The sequence below is a fragment of the Eschrichtius robustus genome, chromosome 13 (genome assembly GCF_028021215.1).
Source record: "Eschrichtius robustus isolate mEscRob2 chromosome 13, mEscRob2.pri, whole genome shotgun sequence".
In the NCBI taxonomy this organism is placed as follows: Eukaryota; Metazoa; Chordata; class Mammalia; order Artiodactyla; family Eschrichtiidae; genus Eschrichtius; species Eschrichtius robustus.
This window is the reverse complement of record NC_090836.1, coordinates 57,670,776-57,698,502: the sequence shown is the minus strand read 5'-3', so window position 1 is coordinate 57,698,502 and position 27,727 is coordinate 57,670,776. Positions and strand designations below refer to the sequence as shown.

The following is a 27,727-nucleotide window of genomic DNA, read 5'->3' as shown; positions in this document are numbered from 1 at the left end:
CGGGCTCTAGGCATGTGGGCTTCAGTAGTTGTGGCACACGGGCTCAGTAGTTGTGGCATGCGGGCTCAGTAGTTGTGGCGCACGGGCTTAGTTGCTCCACGGCATGTGGGATCTTCCCAGACCAGGGCTCGAACCCGTGTCCCCTGCATTGGCAGGCGGATGCTTAACCACTGCGCCACCAGGGAAGCCCCTCTCCAGGAGCTTCTAAGAGAATAAAGAAAGAGGTCAGGATGGAGGTTTGCTGAATATTCAAAGCTAGGGGCAAGGAAGTAAAAGAGAAGTCAACAGGAAACCACTTAGGAAATGCATTAGTTAAAGAAACATTTCTGCAAGCAGTATTGCTTATTAGCAAAGCAGAGCGGTTACGGGCTACATGCCAAAATGTTGAGACAATCCTCTGATAACTGTAACTGTAATGGTTTTATCCAGCAAAATGAGATTCTAATCACACTAATACTACTTTAAAGGATCTTGCTTTTCTTCCTTTAATAGAGAATCCTTGCTCGCCCAGAGAATTCTCAACACGAGAACATCCTGAATTAATGGGCAAGTGTCAATACCACAGGTATCCCTAATTACGAACACTTTGTCAGATTCACAGTAAGAATGACGATTAATTTTTCATCCCTGTGTCACATACATCGTTGTATTCATTCCAAAAGTGATTTAAGTAGATGTATAACTGATTCGCTTTGCTGTACAGCAGAAACTAACACAACATTGTAAATCAACTATACTCCAATAAAAGTGAATTTTTTAAAAAGTGACTTACATTTATAGTGCAATCACAAATCTTATTCTTTCAAAAATAATCCTCTTAATAAACTCAACTTGCATTTTTCTTCCCCAAAGACATTGGCCACAACCAGAGTTTAAACAAGACTTTCTCCCGTCGTCCGTGTTGTGACTGTGCATGCATTCTGGGTTAGCCCAGAGTCTGAGGCTGTTGAGCCTGAATCAGTGCCCTACGAGGCAGATGCTGGAGAAAACAAGTCTCATTTTCATAGGCTGAGGGCAGCAAACTGCATTCCTTCAACCTCAAGTGTCATGGAGAAAACTCTTCCAATTAGAAAAGAAGGCTCCCGGAAAAGCATATGGAACATTTTTAATTTTAATTAAAATTTTAGAAATTATGCATTGAGATTTTAAAATAAAATTTTAGAACTAATTTAAATAGAAGTGGGGAGGGTGGGAGGGAGGGAGATGCAAGAGGGAATATGGGAACATATGTATATGTATAACTGATTCACTTTGTTATCAAGCAGAAACTAACACACCATTGTGAAGCAATTATACTCCAATAAAGACGTTTAAAAAATAAATAAATAAATAAATAGAAGGAGTAACAGATCTAGGACAACCAGCTGTTCCGCATTAGGAATAATATTAGAAATTGGGGCCAGAGAAGTGGCCCAAAATGTCCCTCTTGGTCACTCCATGTTTAGCAGCAACACATATTTATTTATTAATCACATGTATGTATGTATTCATTCATTCATTCTTTTAATCTTCCTGAGAAGTTCTGCAAATGGCTTCACCATTTCCCTCCTCCTGAGCTGTTTTCCTCACACTTTGCTTACATCCTTTCTGGTTCCAGCCACATATCTTGGGTCAGAGAGTCCACTCCTAAGACTTCTAATCTCACCTGTAGTGACTTCCAAAGCCTCCTTGAAGCCACAAGATCACCTGGTTCAACACCTGTACCTTGAAATCTGATCATTCAAGATTCCAGTCCAGGGGGACTTCCCTGGTGGCACAGTGGTTAAGACTCTGTGCTCCCAACGCAGGGGGCCTGGTTAGGGAACTAGATCCCCATGCATGCCGCAACTAAGAGTTCACGGCACGACTAAGGAGCCCACGAGTGCAACTAAGGAGCCTGCCTGCCAACAACTAACGAGCCCATGTGCCGCAACTAAGGAGCCCGCGAGCCACAACTAAGAGCTGGGGCAACCAAATAAATAAAATAAATATATAAAAAAAGATTCTAGTCCATTCTCAGCATTAAGTATCCCAAAACAATAAAAGGTGCCTTAAATTGTTTGTTTGTTTTTGTTTATTTATTTTTAGGCCATGCAACACAGCTTGTGGGATCTTAGTTCCCTGACCAGGGACTGAACCACTGGGCCACCAGGGAATTCCCTGTTTTCATTATTTTAATAAATGCACACAAAACAAAAAACTCTTCAACCTACCAACCATTTATAATACCATCTCTGTTAATCTTTACTGTTAAAGGTAAAGGTTCCACAAGCACTTGAAAAGAATGTGTGTCCTCTGCTTGTTGAGAAAAGGGTCCTCATGAAACCTGTTAGACAACTTCACTCTCAGGCCACTTGCTCTATCCACTTCTGACAGAGGTGTGTTAAAAATCTCGATTATCCTTTTAATTTTATTATTGCTTGTTATGTTGTTCATGATTGTTTTCTCTCTGTTACACTTTTCCTTTGCTTTTTTTTCCCCCGTCTTTTCCAACTTTCTGTTGAAGAGATGCAAGGGAGGATCTGGATGCTTGTTCCAAACTCCTGCTCTGATGGGAAAAAACCCAGTCACTTCTGGCACAAATGTACTTTTTGAAAGTGGAGAAATAGATTTAGCCCCTCATGCACTCTCTTGCTTTGCCTACGCAAAGTCCAGAAGTTTGTCAAAGGATGAGTCCTCATCCTTCACCTGTCACCTCTGTGTTTCTGGCCCTTCCTGAATGGGAGAATGGAATACAGGAGCAACGAAAGACAGCGAGACCCGGAGGGTGAGGCAGAGCACAAGCAGCTCCTGCAGTTTTTGGTGGACAATTCAACCTTGGATTTTAGGGATAGCTCTTTCATTCCTCCTTCTCTCTCCCTCTCTCTGCTTTCCTTCCTCTAAGGTAACATTGAGGTTTAGGGGGAATTCTTCAGGGAATTAATAAAAGCTGCTGTAGGGAAATGCATTCATTCGTCAAGTATTTAAGTGCCTGCATTTGTATAGATCAATGAATAAAACAGACCCCTATCTTTGTGAAGCTTACACTCTGGTGTGGGGACGGGCAGTAAACCATAAATATATGACTATGTTAAAATGGTACAGTATAAAGTTACAAGTTCTATGGAAAAAAGAAAAAAGTATAGGGCAGGGTAAGGAGAGTCCAGATTGCTGGGAGTGAGGGTGAGGCAGGCCTCGTGGAAAACGCGAGGCTTTTGAGGAAAGACTAGAAGGAAGTGAGTTAGCCACACAGACAACAAAGAAAGGGCTTCCCAGGCAGAGCTGGAGCAAACGCCCCCAGCTGTGAGTGCGCCTGCAGCGTGCAGGGGCAGAGTGTGAGGGCCGATGGCGGGGGCAGAGGAGGGGCTGAAGGGTGAGAGGAGATGAGGTAACACGCTACATAGCCCTGAGGCCGCTCTGAGGATATGGATTTTTGAGTAAAATGGGGGCATCACTGCTGGGTTTCAAGCAAAGGGGGGACACGACAGGATCGCTCTGGCTGCTGTATCGTGAACTGTGGGGAGTTAGGGTAAAAGCGGGGAGATCCTTTAGGAGGCCATTGCAATATAAGTGGAAATGGATGAAGAGGTTGGATTCTGGATATGTTTGGAAGGTAGAGCCAACCAGCCTGCCAGACTGGGCAAGAAGGTAAGAAAAAGAGAAATGTCAAGAATGACTCTGAGATTTTTCATCCGAGCAAACGGTAAGGGAATGTTGCAGGAGGAGTGGGTTTGGGGTGGGGGAAGATCAGTCTGGTTTTGGGTGTGTCGGTTTGAGATATCTATTGGACTGCCCGGAGTCTATTGGACTGCGGAGATGTTGAGGAGGTCATCGGACTAACGAGTTGTATATGAGACGCCCCAAACTTTCCACCTCACGTGCTCTCCTTGTCCCTCCACTAAACTCCAAGCCTCTAGTGGGCAGGGGAGGTCTGGGAATTCAAAGCCCCTAAGAGAAGACCTGCGGTCAGCCAAGTAACCGAGAGGCCAGGCTTTAATCACAAAGCCCCTCATAATCAACTCACCTCATGGCCCAAACTCCGGCCATCTCCTTCGTATTCTCCCCACATGGGCGGAGGCAGTCCTGCACGAACTGTTTGAAGACGAGTTTTTTACTTTCAGTCCATTGCAGAGTGATACTTTTGTAAAAGACAAAATCAAATGCCTGGCTATCATAGCAGTACCCAACTGCTACAGAAGTTTCTCAACACTTATTCTCAATTTCTGTACTTACTTTGTTTGAACAGGTAACAAACTGCTCATGGGCTGGCACTGGTCCACAGACCATACCTTGAATGGCACTGGCCTAGAGGACTTTTATGGCCTGCATGATCCAGGAGTAGTTCATAAACCCTGTGATGGTCATTCTTTGAGTGAACTTCATTTCTAGCAGGTTCTAGATGTTCATCTTGACTTCCTGATTTCTCTGACCCCTTAGGGCAGGGAAATTCAGACTGTCCCACTTGGATGTGCATCTTCACACCAGGGAAAAGGGGGAGACCAAGGTTGGGTTAGAATGGAGATAAACATGACAACATTCAGGAACCCATGAGGAGAGGCCGTACTTCTCCACAGCCACACAGCGCTGTGTCAGGGGAAGAGTGGACAGAAGTTCTAGCTCATAGTTTCCTCGGCAAAATCCCTGAGTTTCAGAACAGCATTGAGCTTTTTCGAGGTGTAAGAACTTCACAGGCTTGACACCCCTGTGAGGAATGCTGTTTGAGTACAAGCGCTGGATGTCCTCAAGATGTTCTTTGATTACAGAAGAATCGTCCTCTGTTTGGCTGAATTCTCCATGACAAACATTCTGTGATAATAAGCAGACATTTCCTTTCAGCACACAGGTCCTCACCAATGTCCACAGTCCTGTGTGTGAGCACTGGGAGACCTTCTAGTGAAGTTCCCTCTTCCTATGGTTTTATGGAGGCCCTGGACCATTATTAGAGTGAGTTTTTCCTAGGTCCTCTTATTGAATATCTGTAGAACCTTCATATTGATGCCCGGCTCCAAGATCTAGACATGACCTTGTAGTCATTGGTGATACTGCTTCCTTCATCTACCAACTTAACTTGAAGAACTGGGGGAAGTAGTGGGGATGAGGTAGTGACTGAATAGGTGTAAGGTTGCTGGGGCAAGGGGAGCATTGGGTAATTGGGGATGACCAAAGTCAGGGAGCACAAAGAGGATGGTGGAGGGCAAGGTAGGCCACCTCCCACTTGGTTGGAAAGTTTGTTCCTGGTTGGAACTGGTTCACTCACCCCAAGCCAGCAATAGCCCCGTGTTTGGACCCCATTCGTGAGTCCCCAGGTCCATCAGATCATTCCCTCTCTTCCATCCACCTCACTCGTTGGGGTTTGGTGCTCTATGGAATGCAAGGATGGCTGGGGTCAGGCTAGCCACTAGCCTATCTTCACTTTTAACCAGTTACATTTACTTATTGCTTCCTGGATTGTAAAATCTATCAGATAGATCAAGTCCTCCATTTTTACCCCTTTTTACCCTCAAAAGTTCACTGGCATAATTTTAGCTGCAAGTATCAATTAAAAGTGGCTTAGGGCTTCCCTGGTGGTGCAGTGGTTGAGAATCCACCTGCCAATACAAGGGACACAGGTTCGAGCCCTGGTCTGGGAAGATCCCACATGCCGCGGAGCAACTGGGCCCGTGAGCCACAACTACTGAGCCTGCGCGTCTGGAGCCTGTGCTCCGCAACAAGAGAGGCCGCGATAGTGAGAGGCCCACGCACCGCGATGAAGAGTGGCCCCCACTTGCCGCAACTAGAGAAAGCCCTCGCACAGAATTGAAGACCCAACACAGCCAAAATAAATAAATAAATGAATAAATTAAAAAAAAAAAAGTGGCTTACACAAATCAGGGTTTATTTCCATCTAGAATAAGAAGACTGGAGATAGGCAGCTGATGGCATTGCTTAAGCAGCTCAGCACTTCTGGATCAGGTTCTTTCACCGCTCCTTTACCAATCAGCACAATTCTAGATATCCATGTTCTGTGGATGTGGCAACATGGTAATAAGAGAATTTAGCATGTCTAGCCTCTAGAGGGTAGGTGAACAAAAACAGGGATAGGTATCTGGTTAGGAAACCAACTGTGTCTTCCATAGCATTTTTGCCTACTTTTCTCTGTATAATGTTTTGGTAAATTGTATAAAGCATTCCGATTCTAACAAATATGGCCAAGGCGTCACTCCATAATTCTCTAAGAACTCCAGTCCCAAGGTTAGTCTTGCTTCCAAACTCCAGGCAGAGAAAAACCTGGAGAGTCTGCTCATTCCTGTGGTAAACTGCAGCTCTGGATATCCCAGGAGATCTCAACAGACTCATCGATTTTGAGCCTCCCATCTCTTGGGTTAAGGCCCACCCATCACTCTCCTGCACTGAACTGCTGTCTCTAATTTTAAACTGAGAAAACAGGAATTGAGAAAACAGGAAACTGACTTTTTGGGGGTAGTGTAAGAACGAACAGGAAAAAAATGAAGACATTTGGTTGATACAGATCATTTGATTTTAAAAGGAAAAATAATCTCATGTAGGTAACAAAATAATTCAAAATTTAGAAGTGAATATGAATCTAAAACTGCTCTTAAGAAATAAAGTCCTATTTATTTATTTATTAAAAAAAAATTTTTTTGACCGTGCTGTGCGGTAATTGTGGTATGGGTATTTCCTAACCAAATACCTATTCCTGTTTTTGTTCCCCGACCAGGGATCGAACCCGTGCCCCCTGCAGTGGAAGCATGGAGTCCTAACCACTAGCCTGCCAGGGAATTCCGATAAAGTTCTTTTTAAAAAAGGCATAGTCCTGGTTGGTTAAATAACTATGCAGGCTTGTTCTTGTGGTATACCTAGTATTTATGAGATATTTTTAGTTAAATAGAAAAATGTGAATTACTATGGTTTGGGTGATGTTCTGTTTTCCAAATTAAAAACAGTATAGCAAAAAACATCCTCCAAATACCCATAAATAATTAGTTGAATTGGCAATAATTCACCTCCCAGTCATCTCATGTGAAGTGTAAAGCAGACTGGATAAATCAAACGAAACCATGTCTTCTAATGTAACAAATATGAAAATTAATGTTTTGCATAGACTTTTAAAAAACAATATATGAGTAATGAAGTGCATATGAACAAGAAAACAGTTCTCATAAAGACCAAACAAAATCTTTCTCATTAATTTAATCTAATATGCTCTCAATGTAAGTGAATGAGAAATTACAATTTTAATCTGAAAAAGCAGAATCAGGGGATTCTGAAGATGGAGGGTCCCTTGGAAATCACCTGGATCCAAGCCCTCATTTTATAAATGAAGAAACTGAGACCTAAGAGGCAAGGGAGTTGTCCAAAGCCAAAGGCCACCCTGGTCAAAAAGGCAGAGTCTGGACTGGAGGCCATGATCCTGATGTCTAAGCCAGCCCTGCTCCCAAACAGACTGGCCTTTCTCTTGGCAGGTTTCTTTCCCCTTTGTGAACCTCAGCAGTGATAGAGACAAGAAAATGCGTAACTGATCACCCCTTAGTGGGCTTGCAAGATTGTTTTTTTCAAGGTATGCTGGTGGTTCGCAAAAGTTAACTGTTGATTTTATTAATAGCAACCCACATTTCAAGTATATTCAGGAGCCAAAAACAAAACTCCTTTTCAGAGTAAAAGATCATCCCTGTTACAGAAGTATGTGCACTTCTTCCAGGGTTACACAGGGATATTTTGTGCTTTACAATTTTAATCCTGTAATAATAAATTAGCATTATGAAAAAAGTCGTAGACTCACACACAAAAAGCCCCCATTCATGTCAAGCAACATTCAATATTGCTTGAAATATTGCAGTTCTGCAATAGCAACAGAATTGTCTATATCCTGGGATCCATTTCCTTAACTCTCATACACCGACCACTCAGCTTTCTCCAACCCACTTTTTGCCTCCATCACGCCACTGAAACAGCCTTACTAAGGTCCACAGTAAACTGTCAATAAATACAGTGGTTATTTTTCTGTGTATGTCTATCCTGACCTCTCAACAAAACTGTCACCTTTGGCCATCCTCTCTCCCATTATATCATCATCCTTGTTTTCCTCCTACCTCTTTGACTCTTCCTTTTCAGTTTCCTTTGCAGAATTACCTACCACTGCCAGTATATGCTGGAGTTCCTGAAGGCTCAGTTGTAGACTTTTTGCATTATACTGTCTTCCTAGGTAAGCTCATCCTGGTCTATGCTTTCATCCTCATCAGGCATACTCCAGTAACTACCCGTTTATCTCCACTCCAACCAAAACTCTCCTGTCCCCAATAAGACATACAGATGGCTAATAGGCACATGAAAAGATGTTCAATATTGCTAATTAAGAGAGAAACGCAAATCAAAACAATGAGATATCACCTCACACCTGTCAGAATAACCATCATCGAAAAGTCTACAAATAACAAGTATTGATGAGGATGTGGAGAAAAGGGAACCCTTGTACACTGCTGATGGGACTGTAAATTGGTGCAGCCACTATAGAAAACAGTATGCTTCCTCAAAAAACTAAAAATAGAACTCCCACAGGATCCAGCAATCCCACGCCTGGGTACAAACATATCCAGAAAAAAATGAAAACTCTAATTTGAAAAGATCCACAAACCCCAATGTTCATAGCAGTACTATTTACAACAGCCAAGATATGGAAGCAACCTAAGTGTCCATCAACAGATGAATGGATAAAGATGTGGTGCGTGTGTATACACAGACACACACACACACACACACATATACAGAAAATGGAATATTAGCCATAAAAAAGAATGAAATTCTGCCATTTGTAGCAATGTGGATGGACCTAGAGAATATTATGCTTAGTGAAATAAGTCAGAAAAAAAAAGAATGTATATAGCAAAACAGAAACAGACTCACAGATATAGAAAACAAACTAGTGTTTACCAGTGGGGAGAGGGAAGGGGGGAGGAGCTCCTTAGGGTTATGGGATTAAAAGAAACAAACTACTATGTATAAAATAGATAAGCAACAAGGGTATATTGTATAGCACAGGGAATTATAGCTATTACCTTGTAATAAATTTTAATGGAATATAATCTGTAAAAATACTGAATCACCAAGCTGTAAACCTGAAACTAATATTGTAAATCAACTATACCTCAATTAAAAAGAAAACACTCCTGACTTCTAGACCTGTATATTTGATTACTTGATTAATAATTTTAATTGGATTTCTCAAAGATGCCTCAAAATCGAGACAGCTATGTATGAACTCGGGCTCCATCCTCCCCACCCCAACCGTCTTCTCGCGTTTCCTGCCTCAGAGAGTGGCGCCATCCTCTATCGAGCTGCCCAAATCAAACACGCGTGATTCTTGACTTCATCCCCTCCATATCCAATCCATCTCAAGTCTACTTGATCCCATCTACTAAATCCTCTTCATCTACCGACTTCGTCATCTCACCACCACCCCTTCAAGCGATCACGTCTCCTAGCATCTCTCTGGTTCTCTTCCAACTGTTTCAAAACGAAGGGGTCGACCGTGGTGACGTTCAGAACACTCCCTTCTTGCTCTTACTGGATGCCTAACAACGCCTACAAGGTCCTCTATGGTCCGAGGCTGGCCTCCCTTTCCAGTCTCGTGTCATACCACATCTCCCCTTCCCTGAATGTAGCCGCTACACTCCATCCTTTTTGCAGTTCTTTAAACTCATCATAAACTCCTCCAACCAATGGGCCTTTGTATGTGCTATTCCCTTTTATCAGAATGCAATCCCCCTCTCTTTGCTTAGCTAACTTCTATATGCCCATCAGATTTCAGTTCAGTTGTCCTTTCCTCGTGGACACCTTTGCTGACAGCCCATCCTGGGCCAGATTCTTTTGTTATATGCTCCAGAGAACCATGTCCCTTTAACTATTTGAGTTTGTAATAATAAACTCACATTTTAATTTAATTAATGTCTACCTTTTCTGGTAGACCAATGTTTCTTAAGATCACAGGGAACACAGGAGTGTCTTTGCACAGTGCCTAGCACAGTATTTGGCACAAAATATATGTTCAATAAAACTCTGTTGAATGAATGAAATGATCATTGTATTCCTGACGTTAGCAAGTATAATCCAGTTCAAGTTTGGAACAGAAATGCAAAACAGAATCTATCTAATAAATCTGGTCTTCATTCGTTTAATCAGACTTTCTCCTTTGGCCATAATCATTCACCCAACAACTATTCACCGATGGGGTCAATGTGGAGTGCTCGATTAGTGCTGTTGCTTTTAAGTAGATTTTTTTTAGAAAAGATGACCACTGATTTGAAACTAGCAAGATTTAAAAAGTATTTTTAAAAATGCAACAGGAAAAAGCTTGCTTCATTTCATAGGAAAAGATTTCTCCTTTATGTTATTCTAAAAGGGAGATGAGGATTTTGTTTCATTAGATGCTGCATATTTGGGAGCTGGACAGGCCACTGTTACCCCTGCATATACACAGATGCCATCCTTCTTCTGCCGGTTCTAACGTGCAACTTGAAAGTAAAAACATCAGGTTCTCTTTATTTATAACAGGTAACAGCTGAAGCCCAGTCGTCGAGTATACAATAAAAAACAAGTGCAGTTACATCCGTAACAAAAGGACAGCCAGCATGTTTTCTTCCATAGCACTGCATTTCTGGTTTGTCTCTATGGTTGGTCCTTATGGTCTGGTACATTTTTCCCCCAGGAATTTCCTTTTCAATGGGAAGATGGTCTTCAGGGCAAAAAATGTTTATCAGACTCTAGTTCCAGGAGTACATATTTTATTCACTTATAAATACATACCCCCCCATGCTATCTTGTTCCAACCTTCCTTGCATTCCTATTGACATCAGTCATTTATTATAACTCTCCAACATTTATTATAAATCTCCTCCCCAAGTTGTATTTACAGTTAAGAAGAATTTGTACATGGCACAAATCAACTCAGCTGTTAGCGCACAGAAGTTGCATAATCCTCTGAAATGCTGAAATACTTTTCTCCAGCTTTTGGGAAATAATTATATGTTAATTTAAACATACACAGAGAACATTTCTTAGACAAACATAACTCCTGAGGTTCATCTGGCAAGACAATCTGCTTTGTATTTCTTAGCACAATAAAATGTATCTTTGGAAACGGAGAAGAACCAAAAGTATTTAAAACAAAAACAGAAAACCACACATAAAAATCACACAACAGATTGACTGATACATTGAAATTCTGTCAAAATAAGATTTTCAGTGAGGCTTTTCATTTCAAACAGGCCAGGAAAAAAATAATCCTAAAAGGCATATTTTATACATGTGGCTCTTCGTCCTCCTAAGTGTTGTGTTCTCACTTGAAGTTTCTAAACAATGTTTAGAAAAAGAATTATTTATTACAAGCGGGATTACCTGTTTCAGTCAATTTATTGTGAGAGGTTATCAACAACTGCTTTGAATTCTCAAATGTCAAACGTTGGAAGGCAGAAATAGACTTTGCAATTAAATATGTGGCACAATTATTTCCTTAAGTATCATGTATTTCCCCTATAACATTTTTTAAAATTATCCCTTTAAAAAACTCATGGAACTTGTTAAATATTGACTGTTTCTCTACTTCTCTTTCAAATCTTTCCTCGTATCTTCATCAAGCTTCTGCTTAGTCGTTGATAACATTTGCCTTGACTTGCTGCTCAAGAATTTTCCTCAGCCCCCTTAGAAAGGCTGACATAGTTCACTCCAAATCCTTCAGTGCCAAAGAAAGCTCGACGGATGCCTCACACGTGGCGGGTAGGGAATGACAGCAGGAAGGTAGTCTTAAGAAATTACCAACATGAAATGCTCAAAGAGGCCAGAAGAACAGTCACCAGGATAAGAAGAAACCTGCTCAATTCCTCCCGTAGTCTTTTCTTTGAGCCATTTAAACATGGAGCTATTTTGTTTTTTAACTTCATGTATAGTTTCTAGAGTTCACTGAGAGCTCAAAACAAGAGAATACCTACAGAAACTGTATTTTTTTTTAATAACATCTAACTTTTTACATCAATTTTCTACTAGAGAAATGGTACTTTTAGAACCGGATTTTGGCTTATGGTCCCCTTCACTACACTTTGCTTTCTAGAAATGTTATTTCATATCTATAAATGAAAAAAGCAGGAAGTTATACTAAAACAACTAAAATATCAATAGAAATGCTAGCTTTAAATTCTGACTTGAATACTTTGGCCTGAATTATAACAGAGCTCACATTGGGGACCACCTACGAGCAAGTAGAGGAGTCCTATGTGTCCTTCCTTAAAAACCACTACACGTTTGTAGTACAGTGATCTGAATTCCTTTGTCACCATTACAGAACTTTAATTTCATGTACTTCATTTGATATAACCAAACATTCTGTATACTTCATAGAATCATCTTTGAAAAGAAGCATGAGCCATGTTTTAGAGAATTACGTTTTTTAAAAAAGGTACTCTAAAAGAGAAAGTCATATTTATTTTACTTTATTTTTATTTAAAATTTTTTTTAATTTTTGGCTGTGCCACATGGCTTGTGTGATCTTAGTTCCCTGACCAGGGATCAAACCTGCACCCTTGGCAGTGAAAGCGTGGAGTCCCAACCACTGGACCACCAGGTAAGTCCCAAGAGAGTCAGATTTATGAATAAAATTTCCTTTGCTTAACTTCTTTCAAACCATCATTTAATGCATTTTGCAATATAATTTTTGTTTCATCTTTGAAAGTAACTTGCACACTTAATACTTTTTTTTTATCTTCTTCAGGCGACTTTCTTTTCTCTACGAAAACCTAATTAAGGACGTTGCACCAATTTACTCTTACTTCCTTCCTGTTCACTGAGTTTAAAATGGGTATAGGCAAGAATGCCAAATAGTGTACATAACATGCCAAGACCCTGATTAATGGACAATGGGTCCTTAAATAAAACATATCCTCCAAATAAAGTAATGCAGAACTTGAAGTGTCCAAACATGTTATAGCTGAGGTTTTTGGATAAGGATAAAAAAGAACAAGCTAGATGTTATATTCCCACACACACACACACACACACACACACACGAAGCAAAGGCTTCCTGTGCCTGGAGAGAAGTGCACGAAATGCAGACTAAACAGCGGCCCCACCCCTGCCCCCATCGCCCCCCCCTCCCACCCCGTCTAAAGAACGGGAACTTCAGTGAAGTGCTGGCTTGATCCTAGCTTCTTCAGGCAGGTTTTAGCAATTAATCAGTGACAGGAGACTGCCTCAACTCTCCCTGTTGACCTCTCCAAAGAAGAGAAAAAGGGCTGCAGTACAAGGGTGGGGAAGGGATTCAGAACAAGGTACAGAGAAGGTCTTCTGTAGAGCAATTTGTGATGCTGTTTCATGGCGCCATTTCTAAACTTCCCTTGGCAAATAAGGTGAGACGTGAAAGGCGCCAGATGGCTGACGCAAGGTCAACACAGCCAGTGTGCTTAAGTTTAGGAGGGAATCGGGGACACAGGATGGAACACCACTGAGCACCAATACATGCCAGGCACTACGCCAGGTGCATATATAACACCATTTTATTTAAGCATCACATTTCCCTTCACTGTGGTATCACTCCTCCCATCTACAACTGTAGAGGCTTGAGGATTTTAGGTAACTTAGATCACAGAGTTAGTAAGTGGCAGAGCCAGAGGTCAAACATAGATGGGTCTATTTAACTCCAAAGTCCATGTTTGAGACGAGTAGACTGCCAGTAACTTGCTGCTGGATTAGGGTGTTTCCAAATCACTGTTCATTTAAAAGACAAACTAAAGACACACAAATGGTTCCTTTATAAATTATTCTCTTCCCGTATTTTAAATAGTTTTTTATATATGGATTAGTACTTTATTATTTTTCAGATGTCTGATATGTACCCATCTACTCTTCCTAAAAACAATACTAGAAAGAGCGACCACTCTGTGCCTCAGCATCATTGTGAGGATTAACTCAGCTAATGTGCGCGAGGCTTCGAGCACCCAGTAAGCACCCTATGGGTCAGCTATCAACAGCAGTACTTAGGCATAATAAACATCTGCCAGGTGCTGGACACATTCTCTCAAGCACTCACCCAACTCTGTAGGTACCACAACCCCCGTTTCATAAGTGATGAGAGTGAGACCTGAGATCTCCCACAACTCACGCAGGCCCACAGGCAGCGGCGGGGCCGGGCTGGCACACCTGGACCTGTCCGACCTCAAAGCCCAGGCTCCCTCCTCTGTTCTGAGCCCAACTAAGCAGCTTGGAAGTTGCTTCCAAGCAGGAGAGCAGGGGCTGAGTCACCAGGGTACCTGTGCTGGCCGGACCCAACAGGGGTAATTTTCCTGCGGGATGGAGGACCTTCCCAAGGAGGTTAATTATAACCGTAATAAACCAGGCTTCGTTCTCAATTATGAGCTATCTTCAAGTGAACCGGCTCCCACACTTCAGCATTTCCTTACTCCTCAGCCTCGCTTTGAAGTGGTCATGATCTGCTAAAAATATTTATACGAGAGGAAAGGCAAATTTAAAGAAATTCTTCAATGAATCCTTTTGTAAATTAGAAAAATAAAACAAAACGGGAGCAATCTATACCCGACATCTCCAATTCCTCTCTCTAATTCTCCACTCTGCTCCGCTCAGCTTCCACCTGGACACGCTGAGTTCTCGTCAAGATCACCAGTGCCCTCCACCGCACCACACCCCTTCCTCCATGCATTTCCAGCCTTCCTCGAGCTTGACCTGTCAGCGGCCTTGGACACAGCGGACTCCCCTTCCTCCTCACTTGGCTTCTACACCCTGTCCTCCTTCCTTCCACCTTGATTGCTCCTTCTCTGCCCCTTCCGCCTGGCTCCTGTCATCTCTCCAAACTCTAAACACCGAGGTGACCCAGGACTCGGGCTGTGGGTGCCTCTTTTTCTTTCACTTGTTTCCTTGGTAATCTCGGCCAGGCTCACTGCTTCAAACCACATCTACACACTACTGACTCTCTCCGGAATACCTCCAGCCGAGACCTCGACCTTGAACTCAGACTCGTTTTACCCAAAACTGAGCACTTGGTCTTCCTCCCCACCCCCAAACCTCCTGGGGGCTGTCCTACTTCAGTCCATGGCAACTCCACCCTGCCGGGTGCTCAGGCCCAAACCGGGTGGCAACCTTCTTTCCTCTCTCATTCTCCACATCCAGTCTGCCAATAAAACCTGCTGGCTCTACTTGAAAATATATCCAGAACCCAATCACTTCTCACTATGTCCACTGCGACTGTCCTGGTACCAAACCACCATGGCTTCCTGATGGCTTCCCTTCTTCTCTTGCCGCTTTCAGTACAGTGGTTCCCAACCAGCGGTGATTTTGTCACCTGGGCAAGGTCTGGACACATGTTCGGTTTTCATAATTGGGGAAAGGGATGCTACTGGCATCTAGTGGGCAGAGGCCAGAGATGCTGCTAAACATCCTCCAGTGGACAGGAGAGGCCTGTCCACTGGACCAAAAAGGCCAATAGCACTGGAGTTGAAAAGCCCCCCCGGTCTGTTCTCAACACAGTAGCCGAGAAGGATCTTATTAGAACAGACATAAAATCATGGCATTTCTCTGCTCAAAACTCCAACGCCATCCTCTCTCACTTGGTGTAGGAGTCCTCGTGTGAAAGTTCTGCTCAGTCAGGCCCCCTGTTACTCTTCAGGGACAAAGAACCCACCCTTTGTTCTTCCTGCTCCAGCCACACAGGCTTCTTGTTCCTTCCAGCCTCTCACCTGCTGTTCCCTCTGCCTGGAATGCTACCCATCCTGCTCTGCACAGAGCAACCTCACTTCCTTCAGGTCTTTACTCAAAAGTACCCGTCTTGCTGAGGCCTTCCCGACTACCCTCCGTAAAACTGCATCCCTGCCCCCAACATGTCACATCCCCTTTCCTGCTTAACCTTTTTCTCCTTATCACTTAACACAATCTAGCCCTGTATATGCCCATTTCTTACTTTTCTTGTATATAGCCTGTCTTCCTCCCCAGAATTTAAGCCTGTGAGAGCAAAGATTTTTGTCTCTTTGGTTCACTACTATATCTCCAGTGCCTGACAGACAGTAGATATTCAGTGTGTGAATATTTATTAAGTCAAAGAACAGTTTATAGTGGGCATTCAATAAGTATTTGTTGAATGAATGAATGGATGTTCTTAATCAGGGCACATACTTGGATGCCTTGATTTGGCAGCATGGTGCATAAATCCTGGGGCTAGACTACCTGGGCTCAAATCTGGACACCACACTTCTAAGCTGGGTAACTCCAAGTGAGTTATTCAACCTCTCTGTGCCTCTATTTCCTCTTCTGTAGAATAAAATGATAGAATTTATCTCTTCGAGCTGCCGTAAAAACTAAATGCTTAATACATACAAGATGTTTGGAACAGTGCCTGACACAAAATAAACATTTATTAAGTGCTGTTTAGTTTTTAATTTTTAAAAAATATTTATTTATTTATTTGGTTGCGCCGGCTCCTTAGTTACGGCACGTGGGCTTCTTAGTTGTGGCATGCAAACTCTTAGTTGCGGCATGTGGGACCTAGTTCCTGGACCAAGGATCGAACCCGGGCCCCCTGCATCGGGAGCACAGAGTCATAACCACTGCGCCACCAGGGAAGTCCCCAAGTGTTGGTTTTTTTAAAAAAAATTATTATTATTATCACTGCTATTTACTGATAGTTGGCAAATACGCTGCTTTTTTACTTTGTTGACATCTTGGTCTTCACTCATTAAAAGCAAAATGTTAAAAATGGGCAGTTGAGTTTGACTCAGACATTCAAGTCATGACTCCACTTCTTGATTTGAAGTAATATTGAGAAAAGCAGGCACACCCATAGCCAGATAAGTACAAAAACAAGCTCAAAAGTCAGAGTAACTGGTCTGAAATTATTTTCTGTTATTTTGATTAACCACACCTTTACCTTATTATTATCGAACTATCGATAACTGAAAAGTGATGGAAAACATAAGTATCCACCCCATTATTCACTCAACAAATATTTATTTAACCCTACTATGCACAAGGAATGGTGCTCTATGTTAATTCTGATAAGGGAAAAGGTCACCTATTCCTTAAGAAAATTCAAAAGCATTTATCATACAGAAAGCTAACCCATTTCCCCAGTTCATAGTTCTTTAAATTTCCACAGACTCTAGTAAGAGACTAAAAATAACTCACTCTATTCAATTCAGGCATGCAATAGAAAGTGTGAGACTCAAATAAGGAAATCAATGTGACAGAGTTTTGGAGAATATAAAAGACTACGCATTTGTAAGTTGTTAGGAAAAGGATACGTGACTGGTGAAGTGTTCCCAATGATCCAATAAATCGATAAGTTCACCATGAAAGCTATTACTCCAGAGAGCAGGACCATCAGCTACAAATAAACCAGAAGAATCATTAATGCAAAGCAGCTGCAATCATTGCAATCATCAAGTGAAAATACACTTCATCAGGCACTTCTATCAACCATTAAAAACAAGATTTTTAAAAAGAGAGAACTCAAGTTGGGAGACAGCAAGAACTGAGGTTAAAGAGCAGAATGAGTAGTATTCACAAATGTAATTTTGTCTACAAAATGCAATGGAAAATTCTCCAACAATATCCTGCCTCTGCATGTAAATCTCCAGATTCATTTTTCTTATCTATCCAAAGAAAAATTATTTTGTAATAATTTCTTACTATAAAAGTAATATATATTCATTACAGAAAAACCAGACAATAAAGATGAGCAAGAAGAATCTAAAGAATTCTTTTTTTCCCTCTAGTTGTATTGAGATATAATTGACATACAGCTCTGTGTAAGTTGAAGGTGTGCAGCATCATGATTTAATTTACACACATTATGAAATGATTATCACAGCAAGTTTAGAGAACATCCATCATCTCACGTGCATACAAAATTAAATAATAGAAAAAGAAATAGAAAAAAAGGTTTTTTCCTTGTGAAGAGAACTCATAAGGAATTCTTTAAATCCCAACCACTCACCACTATTAATGCGTTGGTATATATCCTTCCAGATCTTTTTTCCACTGAATTGTTCATATTTATTCTTATTTAAATTCAGTCAGTAGGCATTCATTAGGTATCTACAAAACTAGGCCAGGCCTTGTAAGGAACACAATGGGTTCCTGCCCTCAAAGATCTTAGAAACCGCTTGAGGACATGATAAAAATCTTGATAATCATAGCTTATACTTATATAGTACTTATTATGCACCAAGAATTGTTCTAAATATTTTACATAAATTAACTCATTTAATCATTGCAAACAGCCATGAGGGAGTAAAATATCTTCCCTTTTTACAGACAAGAAAACAGAGCACAGAGAGGTAAAGCAACTTGCCTAAGACACACAGCCAGTAAGTAGAAGGGCCAAGGTACTGGAGTCCCTGCTGCTAACCTGCTCTGCTATGCTATCTCTTAACCACATGAAAGAGACAGTGCAATACAAGATGAACAGCTCAGGCAAGAAAAGAAAATGAGTCCTGAGCTCTACCTCATTAATAGGCAAACAGACGATAGGTTCTGTAGGACTCTCTAGACAGGAGATGTCCTTCTGGGCTGCGATAGCAAGAAAAGTCTTTGGATTTCAAATGCATGTTTTGATTAGAGAAAGAAATAACGGGGGCAGGAAACAGTATGGGTCAAAGCATGGAGGCATGAAAGCCCAGGTGTGTGCATGGGATGGTGAGTAAACCGACTCGGCTGAGATGGGGGACCAAAGTGGCTGTACCACTGTAGACACACACAACATTCTGTCCAAACGTATCCCACAATTTCATTTTAAAAGTTATAAAACCATTTTCTATTTCTGAAATAAGAGAATCTAGAGAAAATATTAGTTATAATTTGAATTAGTAAGAAGTTTAAATTCCAAAGAAAATGTCATATTTGAAGATTCTTTCTGTCCCATGTGGGTTTTCTCAGTTTTTAAATCAGTGCAGTCAGAAGAAGACCAGGGGAATTGGATCTGCAGCCTATTTAGGTAGAAACAGTAACACCTTATTTGTTTTACAACAGTGAGTTCCATTAAATCTTCAACTAAGAGAAACTTGCTCCTTAAAGATTTTAAAAACTGTTTCTAGAAATGTGTCCTTGTTAATTTTATTGAGCTCACAGAATGTCACATGCCAATTTCTTGATGACCTGGCACATCATTAAAAACACAATGACATGCTCTACTTTGAGGCAATGACGCCCTCTAGGGACAAGAAGGAATGCAGGTGACTTTCCCTTATTCAATGGCCTCAGACTGCTGTGCTCTTGTTTCTTTGACCTTTTTTACGGCCTTTCTGCTGAGGTCCTCGTTTTCACATCTGTCAGAGGGCCAGTCACATAAAGCCTCTCCCCTTCTAGTCTAAGGTGCTCAAGCTGCAGTGGTTGATAGGCAAGATGACCAAGATGGGTAACTTTTGTAAAAGCAAGAGAAGATATTACCTGAGAGATGGTCCAGTGATTTCCACCTTGGGAAAAAAGCGCAAATGCTAAAGTATATGAATTCGAAACAACTATCAATCTGCTCACAGGCAGCCTCGCAGGGTGGTTAAGAATGTGGACTTTGGATCTGGAATGCATGGATTCAAAGTCTGGCTCTGCTGTGGACCTTGAGTCAGTTACTTAACGCTTTGTCTCTCAGTTTCCTCATCAGTAAACATCTAATAAAGTTGTTACGAGGATCAAATAAGTTAATATTTGCAAAGAGCTTAGAATAGTGCCTGGAGCAGAGTAAGGGCGATGCAATTTGGATAAATCAACACCACCAGCAAAAAAGACGTTCCCATTGATTGTGTTCAAAGTATGGGAAGCAGAAGTTCCTTTCCTAAATAGGGGGATTATACTTTCTAACTTTATTAAAAAAATGTCCCCAAAGTACAGGTCCCTTTGATCTGGCAATTCCACTCTAGGACTCTATCCCATAGAATAAAAAGCAACAGTTCATGAGGACACATGTATAGGATGTTTACTGTAATACTGTTCATAGTGGTTAAGAACTGGAACTATTATACAGGTACTGAAAGAATGATTTGAAGGGATTTGCATGGGACACTGTTAAGTGAGAAAAGCAAGATACAGAAAATCATGTGTAATATGATCCCACTTCTGTAAAAAAACCAATGTGTAATTTATGTGTATATACGTGCATGTGTGCCTGTGTATGTTGTATGTGTTTACATGTGGGTATGCACAGCACGGAGAAAAACATGGAAGAACAAACACTAGAGTGTTAACATGACTTATTTCAAGGGGCAGGGGTGAGGTAATGGGATGTTGATGTGTGTATGGGTAGGAGGGCTGAGGAAAAGGAATCCATGATAAAAGCTGCATATATAGGGAATTCCCTGGCAGTCCAGTGGTTAGGACTCCACGCTTCCACTGCAGGGGGCACGGGTTCGATCCCTGGTAGGGGAACTAACATCCCACATGCCATGCGGCGCAGCCAAAAAAAACCTCCCAAAAACCCAGCATATATAATACGGTTACATACATATGAAATTAAACATACACACACATGCGTGTGTCTGTGTATATGAAAGAGATCCATGAAATGATCATCACCAAAACGGTAACAGTGTTTATCTTAGTGTGGCAGGATTCGGGGGGATCTTCACTTTATAATTTTATGTATGTTCAAAAATGCATACAATGAGCATGTACTACTTATACTATTACAAGAAAATCAACCAAGTTATATTTTCATTATTTAAACAAAAAAAAAAATGCCCGAAGTATTGGTGGGCAATAGCCTGGCGGGCTCAGCACAGTAACCAGACATCAGAAGACCTGAATTCTAGTCCTGGTTTGGCCACTGACTGGCAATTTAACCCTAAGCAAGTCCTTCAATCTTTCTGTGCCTCAGTTTCTCCATCTAATGAATAATCCTTACCTTGCCTCCCTTAAAGGGTGATTATAAAGACTAAATGTGAGAATGGATCTGAGCTAGTGCTCTGAAAACTAAATATTGCATTAATAATGGAGAAATTATTATTATCTTGTTTCTTAGACACCAAAACAATTAGAACTTACCAAAGCAGAGACTGACCAGGGACCAAATATTCCTCCTTCTGCGAACACCGGCTCAAAGAAGGGCACGGCGACCAGCAACATGGCAGATGACATTGGGGCCTGGTAGTACAGCAGCTGCATCGAGTTTACTTGCAATTCATGCTGTTTGGCTCCTACCCACTGAAAATTAGGAGAGAGAACGAGTTAGGCAGAAAAAAATGGCATCACTCAACAAACAAAAGATGCAACTCTAGCCACAAACGTGGGAATGTGAGGCAGGGCAGGGCGAAGAGGAAATGTCTAATGAGTCTACAAGATTTCAAAGATCAATAATATATATGTATATCCTTTAAGCTCCCTGGATGAAAGGAGCTTTATAAATTCAATGTCTGATAATCTATTTTCTTCTCAATTATAAAGGGAGAAAAAAAATCCTCCCTTCCCTCCTGATCCGAGTAGATGGGGAAAGTCAATGCATACCAGGGCCCACAGGTATCAGCGATCGTGGGAAAATTAGGCAGGAATGGAAATTTCTAAGCAGGCTAATATTTATAAGCAGGATAAGCAGGAATACAGATGCAGTGTCAGACTTCATTTCTTTCTAAAAATGGCCCCCAAAACGAAGACTGTGGGGCAGGGCGGACTCTAATTACAGATTGACAGAAACCTCAGTTAACCCAGGTGGCTGCCAATATGTGTGGCCAGAAAGGTATGTGAGGTCTTTCCATTCACTTCAGAAAACCCAATCGATGGTAGAAGGAACTTTCCTCTTTATGGCTGACGTTTCTGTGGGTAATCCCACACCAATACTCCTCAATAAACTAGATAATCACAAACTTTAAAAGACTATCCTTCGGTAGAACCAACACCCCAAAGCCTCAAATCCCATCAGTTCTCAAAATGCTTCACAGATATAACTGAAAAGGAGGCTTCAGAGAAAGCTTGATCGGACTGTCTGAGTAAGATCTGGCAGGAACAGCCAGGCTTTTGAATAACTGCTCCTACATAATCCTTTTTCCTGTAGGTCCGGGTATCCTGTTACATAAACGCTAAGTCTATAGAAATTCACCAAGACAAAAATAGAAGAGCAAGAAATCTGAAGCATACTCCTGTCAGCCTTAATAAGAGTCTGCTGTGAACATGAAGGACAAAGAATTGATTCTTTTGCTTGGGACACCGCAGTAAACAAAAATGAATGCAGAGAGTATGTGCACAGCCCTGTGTTGCTCCAGCAGCCTCTCTGGGCAGCTGTGTGTCTCTGACACAGGACAGACAGCCTGGAATGGTGGTGACTCTCAGGCCTCCACCTGCCCTCACTGCCGTGCAGCCTGGCTTCTGCCCACCAACCCTCTCATGAAACTGCTCCCCAAAAGGGCACCTTCACCTCTAGTGGCCACACCGAAGGACTGCCCTCGGTCCCCTTCCGGCCGGAGCCCTCTGCAGAACCTGCAGATTTCTCTTGGAAGAACTTGACTTCTGGTTTGCGCTGCTTCCTCACTCACCTGTTCCTTCACTTACTATCTGTAAGGGAGATGTCTGGCTTTCCTCTTTCATCTCCCTGACTGATCTTTTACTATCCACTGACATCTACAGCTCTGACCTCCTTCCTTGAGCATCCTTTAAGTCCCACCTTCAACAGCTTACTGGTCATCTTCAGTCAGATCACCTGAAGAAGCTTGTTTGAGATTAAGCTGATTACGTCCTTCTCCAAATTAGCTCCTCCTGTGTTGGTCCAATAATTAACGACATAATCTCCTCCAAGGATCAGACTCCTTATTTTCCTCATTCTCACATTCAGTTAGGTCCTACTAATTCTTTCTCCAAAAGGTCTCTGAAGTCTGTTTTTCCTTTCCATGTCCAGTACCACTGTCCTTGTTCAGGTCCCTCCTGTCTTCCCCTTAAACCATGGAGCACTTCCTGACTGCTCTGCCTGTCACCCTGTCGTCCCTCTTATTCATCCTTCACTGCCAGCAGAGTGAAGTTTCTAAAACACAGGGAATGATCAAGTCACTGCCCATCTGAACTCCTCTCCTGGTACCTGCAGGATAAAGGGCACACTTCCTCAGCATAACACTCAAAACTCTGCCATCTGGTCTCACCCACCCCTCAGCCTTGTCTTTCCACCACGCAACTAGAGTCCGGTCCCACCAAACAAATCAAGTTCTCCAAAAATGCTCTGTACTTTCACACATCATTGCAAGGAAAGACCTCTGCTCTATTTCTTTGCTAAGCGAATTCCTGTGCATTCTTCAATTTAAATTGTTAATCTTCCCATAAAGTCTTACCTCACTACCGCCCTCTTGCAGAACTACCACTTCTTCCCTGGTGTTCCTCAGAACTTGCCTCATACTCTGAGCTATACTACTTCTCATCAGCTGTCTCCATGTGTTTCTGCAATGCTGGATTATAGCTGCCCTTTATCTTTGTATCAAGGTCGAGCATAAAGCAGAAGAAATGTCTGCTGAATGAATGAAGGAGTCAACCATCTTTCTACAACTAAAACTAATAGCTGGTCACTCATCTCTTAATTCCTTTTAATGCCCTAGCAGTATAAGAAGAAATAACTTAGAAATTATACCAGGTTACAATGGGAAAATACAACTTTCCTTAAAATGAATTTTGGGAGGGAATACACCTATTCTGTACCAGTACTTTTACCATTTACTGATAATCAAAAACTCTGCCCATGACTTAGTCTACAATCATTCCTCGGTCAATCTCATTTCAAATATCTACCTGAGAGATACAGAATCCTTTGATTCCACCCTATAGCAATTTTGAAACTTGTGTGAACAAAAATGGTCATATTGGCGCGGACAGTGAGTGCTCTGAATTGAAGTGATGTGTAAGGAATACAAGAAATTCTAACGTTCAACAAATAAAATTTCTTGCTATATCTAATAAATAATTAATCCATACTGGGTCAAAAATAAAGTCCATTTAACAAAAAAGAGAAATAGGAATGTTTACTTACTGTATCTAATTAAAAACTTTAAATTTAAACTCACTGAAGTATGCCCAAATGCAATTTTCTTAAAGCACAAACCTGAGCTTCCTCTGATTTCTCTCTGCAGTAAAAGACAGAATATCTTGAGGCCAAGTGACAAGATTGAGCGGGTTCTCCACCCGCTCATGTCACTGCTCTCTTTCATTTAAACTGCTTCTCTGCCACTAAGAAATGTATTCAACCCCAGAATTTTCACATAACGATGTTTCTGAAATGACCAGTACTAGAAAATTTAAGATGCTAAGGCTGTATTATTAAACGCCTAACATTCATAACAAGAATGCCTTAGTTTATAACCAGTGGATGTTTATGAAAAAAGTAAAATTGGTCACACATTTTGGCTCTGATTCCCCATATGCAGGCACTGGAAACCAGAATTTCCAGTCCAAGGTTTTCAGTACAGAGGAAACACTGTTTCACTGTACCCTTCGCCATTCACTATTCTTTTCCCCACTACATAAGAAACAAACAAAAATACTTGTTGAGATTTTATGGTAATGAAGTAAGTGAATCCATGAACAAATGTCAAATAAATGGCCGTTACCGGCAAGGCACCGCGCTAGTGCAAGAAGTGAAATACCCATTGCTATAAAATATTGACGGAGAAAAATGATTAGAATATACAAGCTGTAACAGTAGCATATCTTCTGAGGCAAAGATTTATAAATCTCAAATTTTCCTTTCCTGTTCAAATTTTAGCACCTGTACTCACTCCTTCACAGTAATGTCATAATTAAAGAGTAAATGGTAAATACAACCAATGGACTCAATCCTCAAGTAAAAAGTCTTACTATTCATTTTGTAAAGATTTCCCAGAAAATAATATATATACCATCACCCCAAACTCAGACTGTTAAGCATGGGTAATATACACTTACAAACAGGTAGGGAGGTACTTGGTGAGCATCATACACCCAAGTTTCTCTGTCTCCTTTCTTCTCTTCACCTTGAGTCAGACAATTTATGCAATTATGCTTTCTTCCCAACAGTCTATTGTCTCTATACTGTATTGTCTAAACCTTGGGGCACAGCTTCAAAATTTATGAAATCTGCTAAAAAGGGCACATAAAGAAAAAAAAAATTACCAACCACTTGATAAAGGGATGTAACTAAAACACCAAGAGCAGCAAACACCGTTCCAAGGAAATTAAACTTCACATCGTAATAAGAATTTAGGATTACACCTACAGTTATAGGAATCTGTAAAGAAAAAGAGGTAAACGTTGTTCAGATTAATTTATGAGACATAAAATTAGTATTCCTTTCACAGTGTCTTGAAAGGTTAATCATAAAAACGTCATTAGGAAACAATGAACCTCTATAAATATTTTTTCCATTTAAAAAAAACGGACTGGTAATCCTATTTCTTCAAAATGAAATATGATAATTCTATATTTACCCTCACATTTAATTCTATTTAAAATTCTGGGTAAAATGAGTCGATGCATTGCACTTTGCAAGAAAATACCACATGCGTGCACATAGTAGTAAATGGACCCCAAAACCAGTGTCTAAACAATATATAAACATAAACATATAACAAAAGCATTAAGATTTTAAATGCTGTAAGTTATGAAGTGCTAAGATTATTTTAGTCTATCTTATTTAAAGACTCTGAAGCCTCTGCAGTATGTCGCCGAAAACATATCCTGAGACTTAACATTTTACGTTTATCATAAACGTTTTTCAGTTTTTCAGTTTGAGCTTTTGCACTTAATCCCATACAGATTTGCATCACCCAACACAGCTTTCTTTTCTTACCGATCATAGCATTTAAGGATTTCCATCAAACACTAGTTATTAAAACTCACACAAGCACACTCTACTGGGCTAAAAGCCCAATAGAGCGCCAAGATGGCTTTTTGTCACCTTCCCCAAATAAGCCTGAAGTTCACTTGCTCACAAAGGACTCGTGTGGATTTCCAGATCACGGGAAAGATTGTGGCGCAAGGTTAACCATTCAAATTTCCCGGGGAGAAAGACTGTCCAGGAGGTGGGTTGTTAGAGGTGCGCCTCGCCCAGCTGAAGCTACTCACCAGCGTGAGCTGTAATTTGGTGGAGAAGGTTTTCTTATAGCAGAAGGTCTGGATGACTATGATCACCGGCGTGGTCATGGCCTTGGCCAGCTGATAGGTGCCTATGGTGTTGTTCTGCAGAGATAAGTTGGTGAAGACCACGAAGCCACAGAAGCTGAGGGCCAGGAGGAGGAGCTTGGAAGGCGGCAGACTTTTGGGGGCAAACATGTCCAGTTTCTGGCAGACGTACAAGCCCAGCCAAGTTACCACGAAGTGCACCAGGGTCAGGCTCATGTTGGGGAAGCCGTAGTGGACATAGATCCATTTGTTGAGGAACACGATGCAGATGGACACCAGTAGGTTGAGCAGGAGCCCGGCGGCGATGCGCCCGCTGCCTCGTACTCTGTCAGCCAGCGCTGCCATGACCCCCGCGGAGCCGGGGCCCTTCACCCTCGGAAAGGGGCGCCCGGCCTATCTCCAGCTGCCCTTTGCCTCCTCCGCCGCCGCCGCGTCCTCGCAGCCCCCGGCTTTACGGTCCGGCCGGGGAGAGGCATGCAACCTCTGGGTCCCAAGCAAGCAGCAGCCTCAGCGTATCACACATGCTCTGCCACCGCCCATTCAGCCGGCGACTACGCGGCAGCACGTCCCGCGCGCTCCGCCCCCTTCCGCCCGCGGCCACGTGACTCGGGGAGCCCGCGCTTCCGCCCTTGAACATTTCAGGAAGCGGCCTCTACCTGCGCAGGCGCGTTGAGCTCTGGGTGCGGAGAGCTGCGTCCTTGATCCACTACCTCCTGGGTTACCTAAACCTGGCTGCGCCAATCTGGGAGCCCTTTCTTGTTTGGCATTTTCTGTGTCTGTTGAGTCGACTTGCTAGGTATTGTTGGTGCTGAGCAAATTTAGCCCTCGCCAGACAGGGGAAAGGATTACTTCTTGAAACCATATTTTTAGACATTTTATTTTAAAAATCCAAACATACAGAAGAGTAGGCAGTATGATGAACCCTCATATACTCATCATGGTTAGTAAACTATTCAGATTTTTTTTTTTGAATCAGTATTTCGTTTTTCATCGTCCTAGAAAAGTGTCCATTTTACTTAGATGTTCTAATATACTTGGTCAGAGTTGTATATGGTATTCTACCATATTTTCAATTTATTTCATCTGTTGTTACATCACTTTACTTATTCTAAACATTATGCACTTGAGTGAAACTTCTGGGTTAAAGGGTAGATGGTTGTTTATAATAGAATATTTGAAAAGGCCAATAAAATAGACAGTTATCCACAAGAATAGAAATAGTCAAAACTTTCCCCAAAGATTATACCATTTTACATTCCCCAGCAATGTGTCCCAGTCACAGTTGCTCCACATCCTCTCAAACATTTGGTTGTTAGTCTGATTTTAGCCATTCTGATGGATGTATAGTGGTATCTCATGGCTTTAATTTGCATTCACCATTGACTTGAGCACTTTTCACAGGCACATGGTTAGGTATGTCTTCCTTTAAGAATCATCTGTTGTACTACTTTGTCCACTCTTTAAATTTTTTTTGGCCTTTTTATTATTGAGTTGTAAGAGTTCTTTATATACGCTGGACATGAGTTTTTCTGGTCAGTTATCCTTCTGCAAATATTTTCTCCCAGTCTGTGGCTTACTTATTTTCTTAATGTATTTGAAGAGCAGAGTTTTATATTTTGATGGTCTAAGTAATCAGTTTTTTCCTTTATGGTAATTGCTTTCTGTCTCT

General features: G+C 41.5%; 1 protein-coding gene across 3 annotated transcripts; it reads right to left on the bottom strand.

Moving 5' to 3' along the window:
- On the bottom strand, nucleotides 1-26,528 carry SLC35E3 (solute carrier family 35 member E3). 3 transcript variants are annotated; one of them, XM_068561453.1, is made up of 5 exons: nucleotides 26,002-26,528; nucleotides 25,055-25,165; nucleotides 20,980-21,138; nucleotides 17,247-17,329; nucleotides 10,475-12,931 (listed from the first exon to the last, which is right to left on the bottom strand). In XM_068561453.1, the coding sequence occupies exons 1-5, from the start codon at nucleotides 26,401-26,403 to the stop codon at nucleotides 12,745-12,747; spliced, it is 942 nt and encodes a 313-aa protein (XP_068417554.1). In that variant the 5' UTR covers nucleotides 26,404-26,528; the 3' UTR covers nucleotides 10,475-12,744. The 3 variants fall into 3 exon arrangements, with proteins under 3 accessions (XP_068417556.1, XP_068417554.1, XP_068417555.1); XM_068561455.1 differs by lacking the exons at nucleotides 10,475-12,931; nucleotides 17,247-17,329 and adding an exon at nucleotides 1-204; XM_068561454.1 differs by lacking the exon at nucleotides 25,055-25,165.
- Between the last annotated feature and the right edge of the window lie 1,199 nt (nucleotides 26,529-27,727).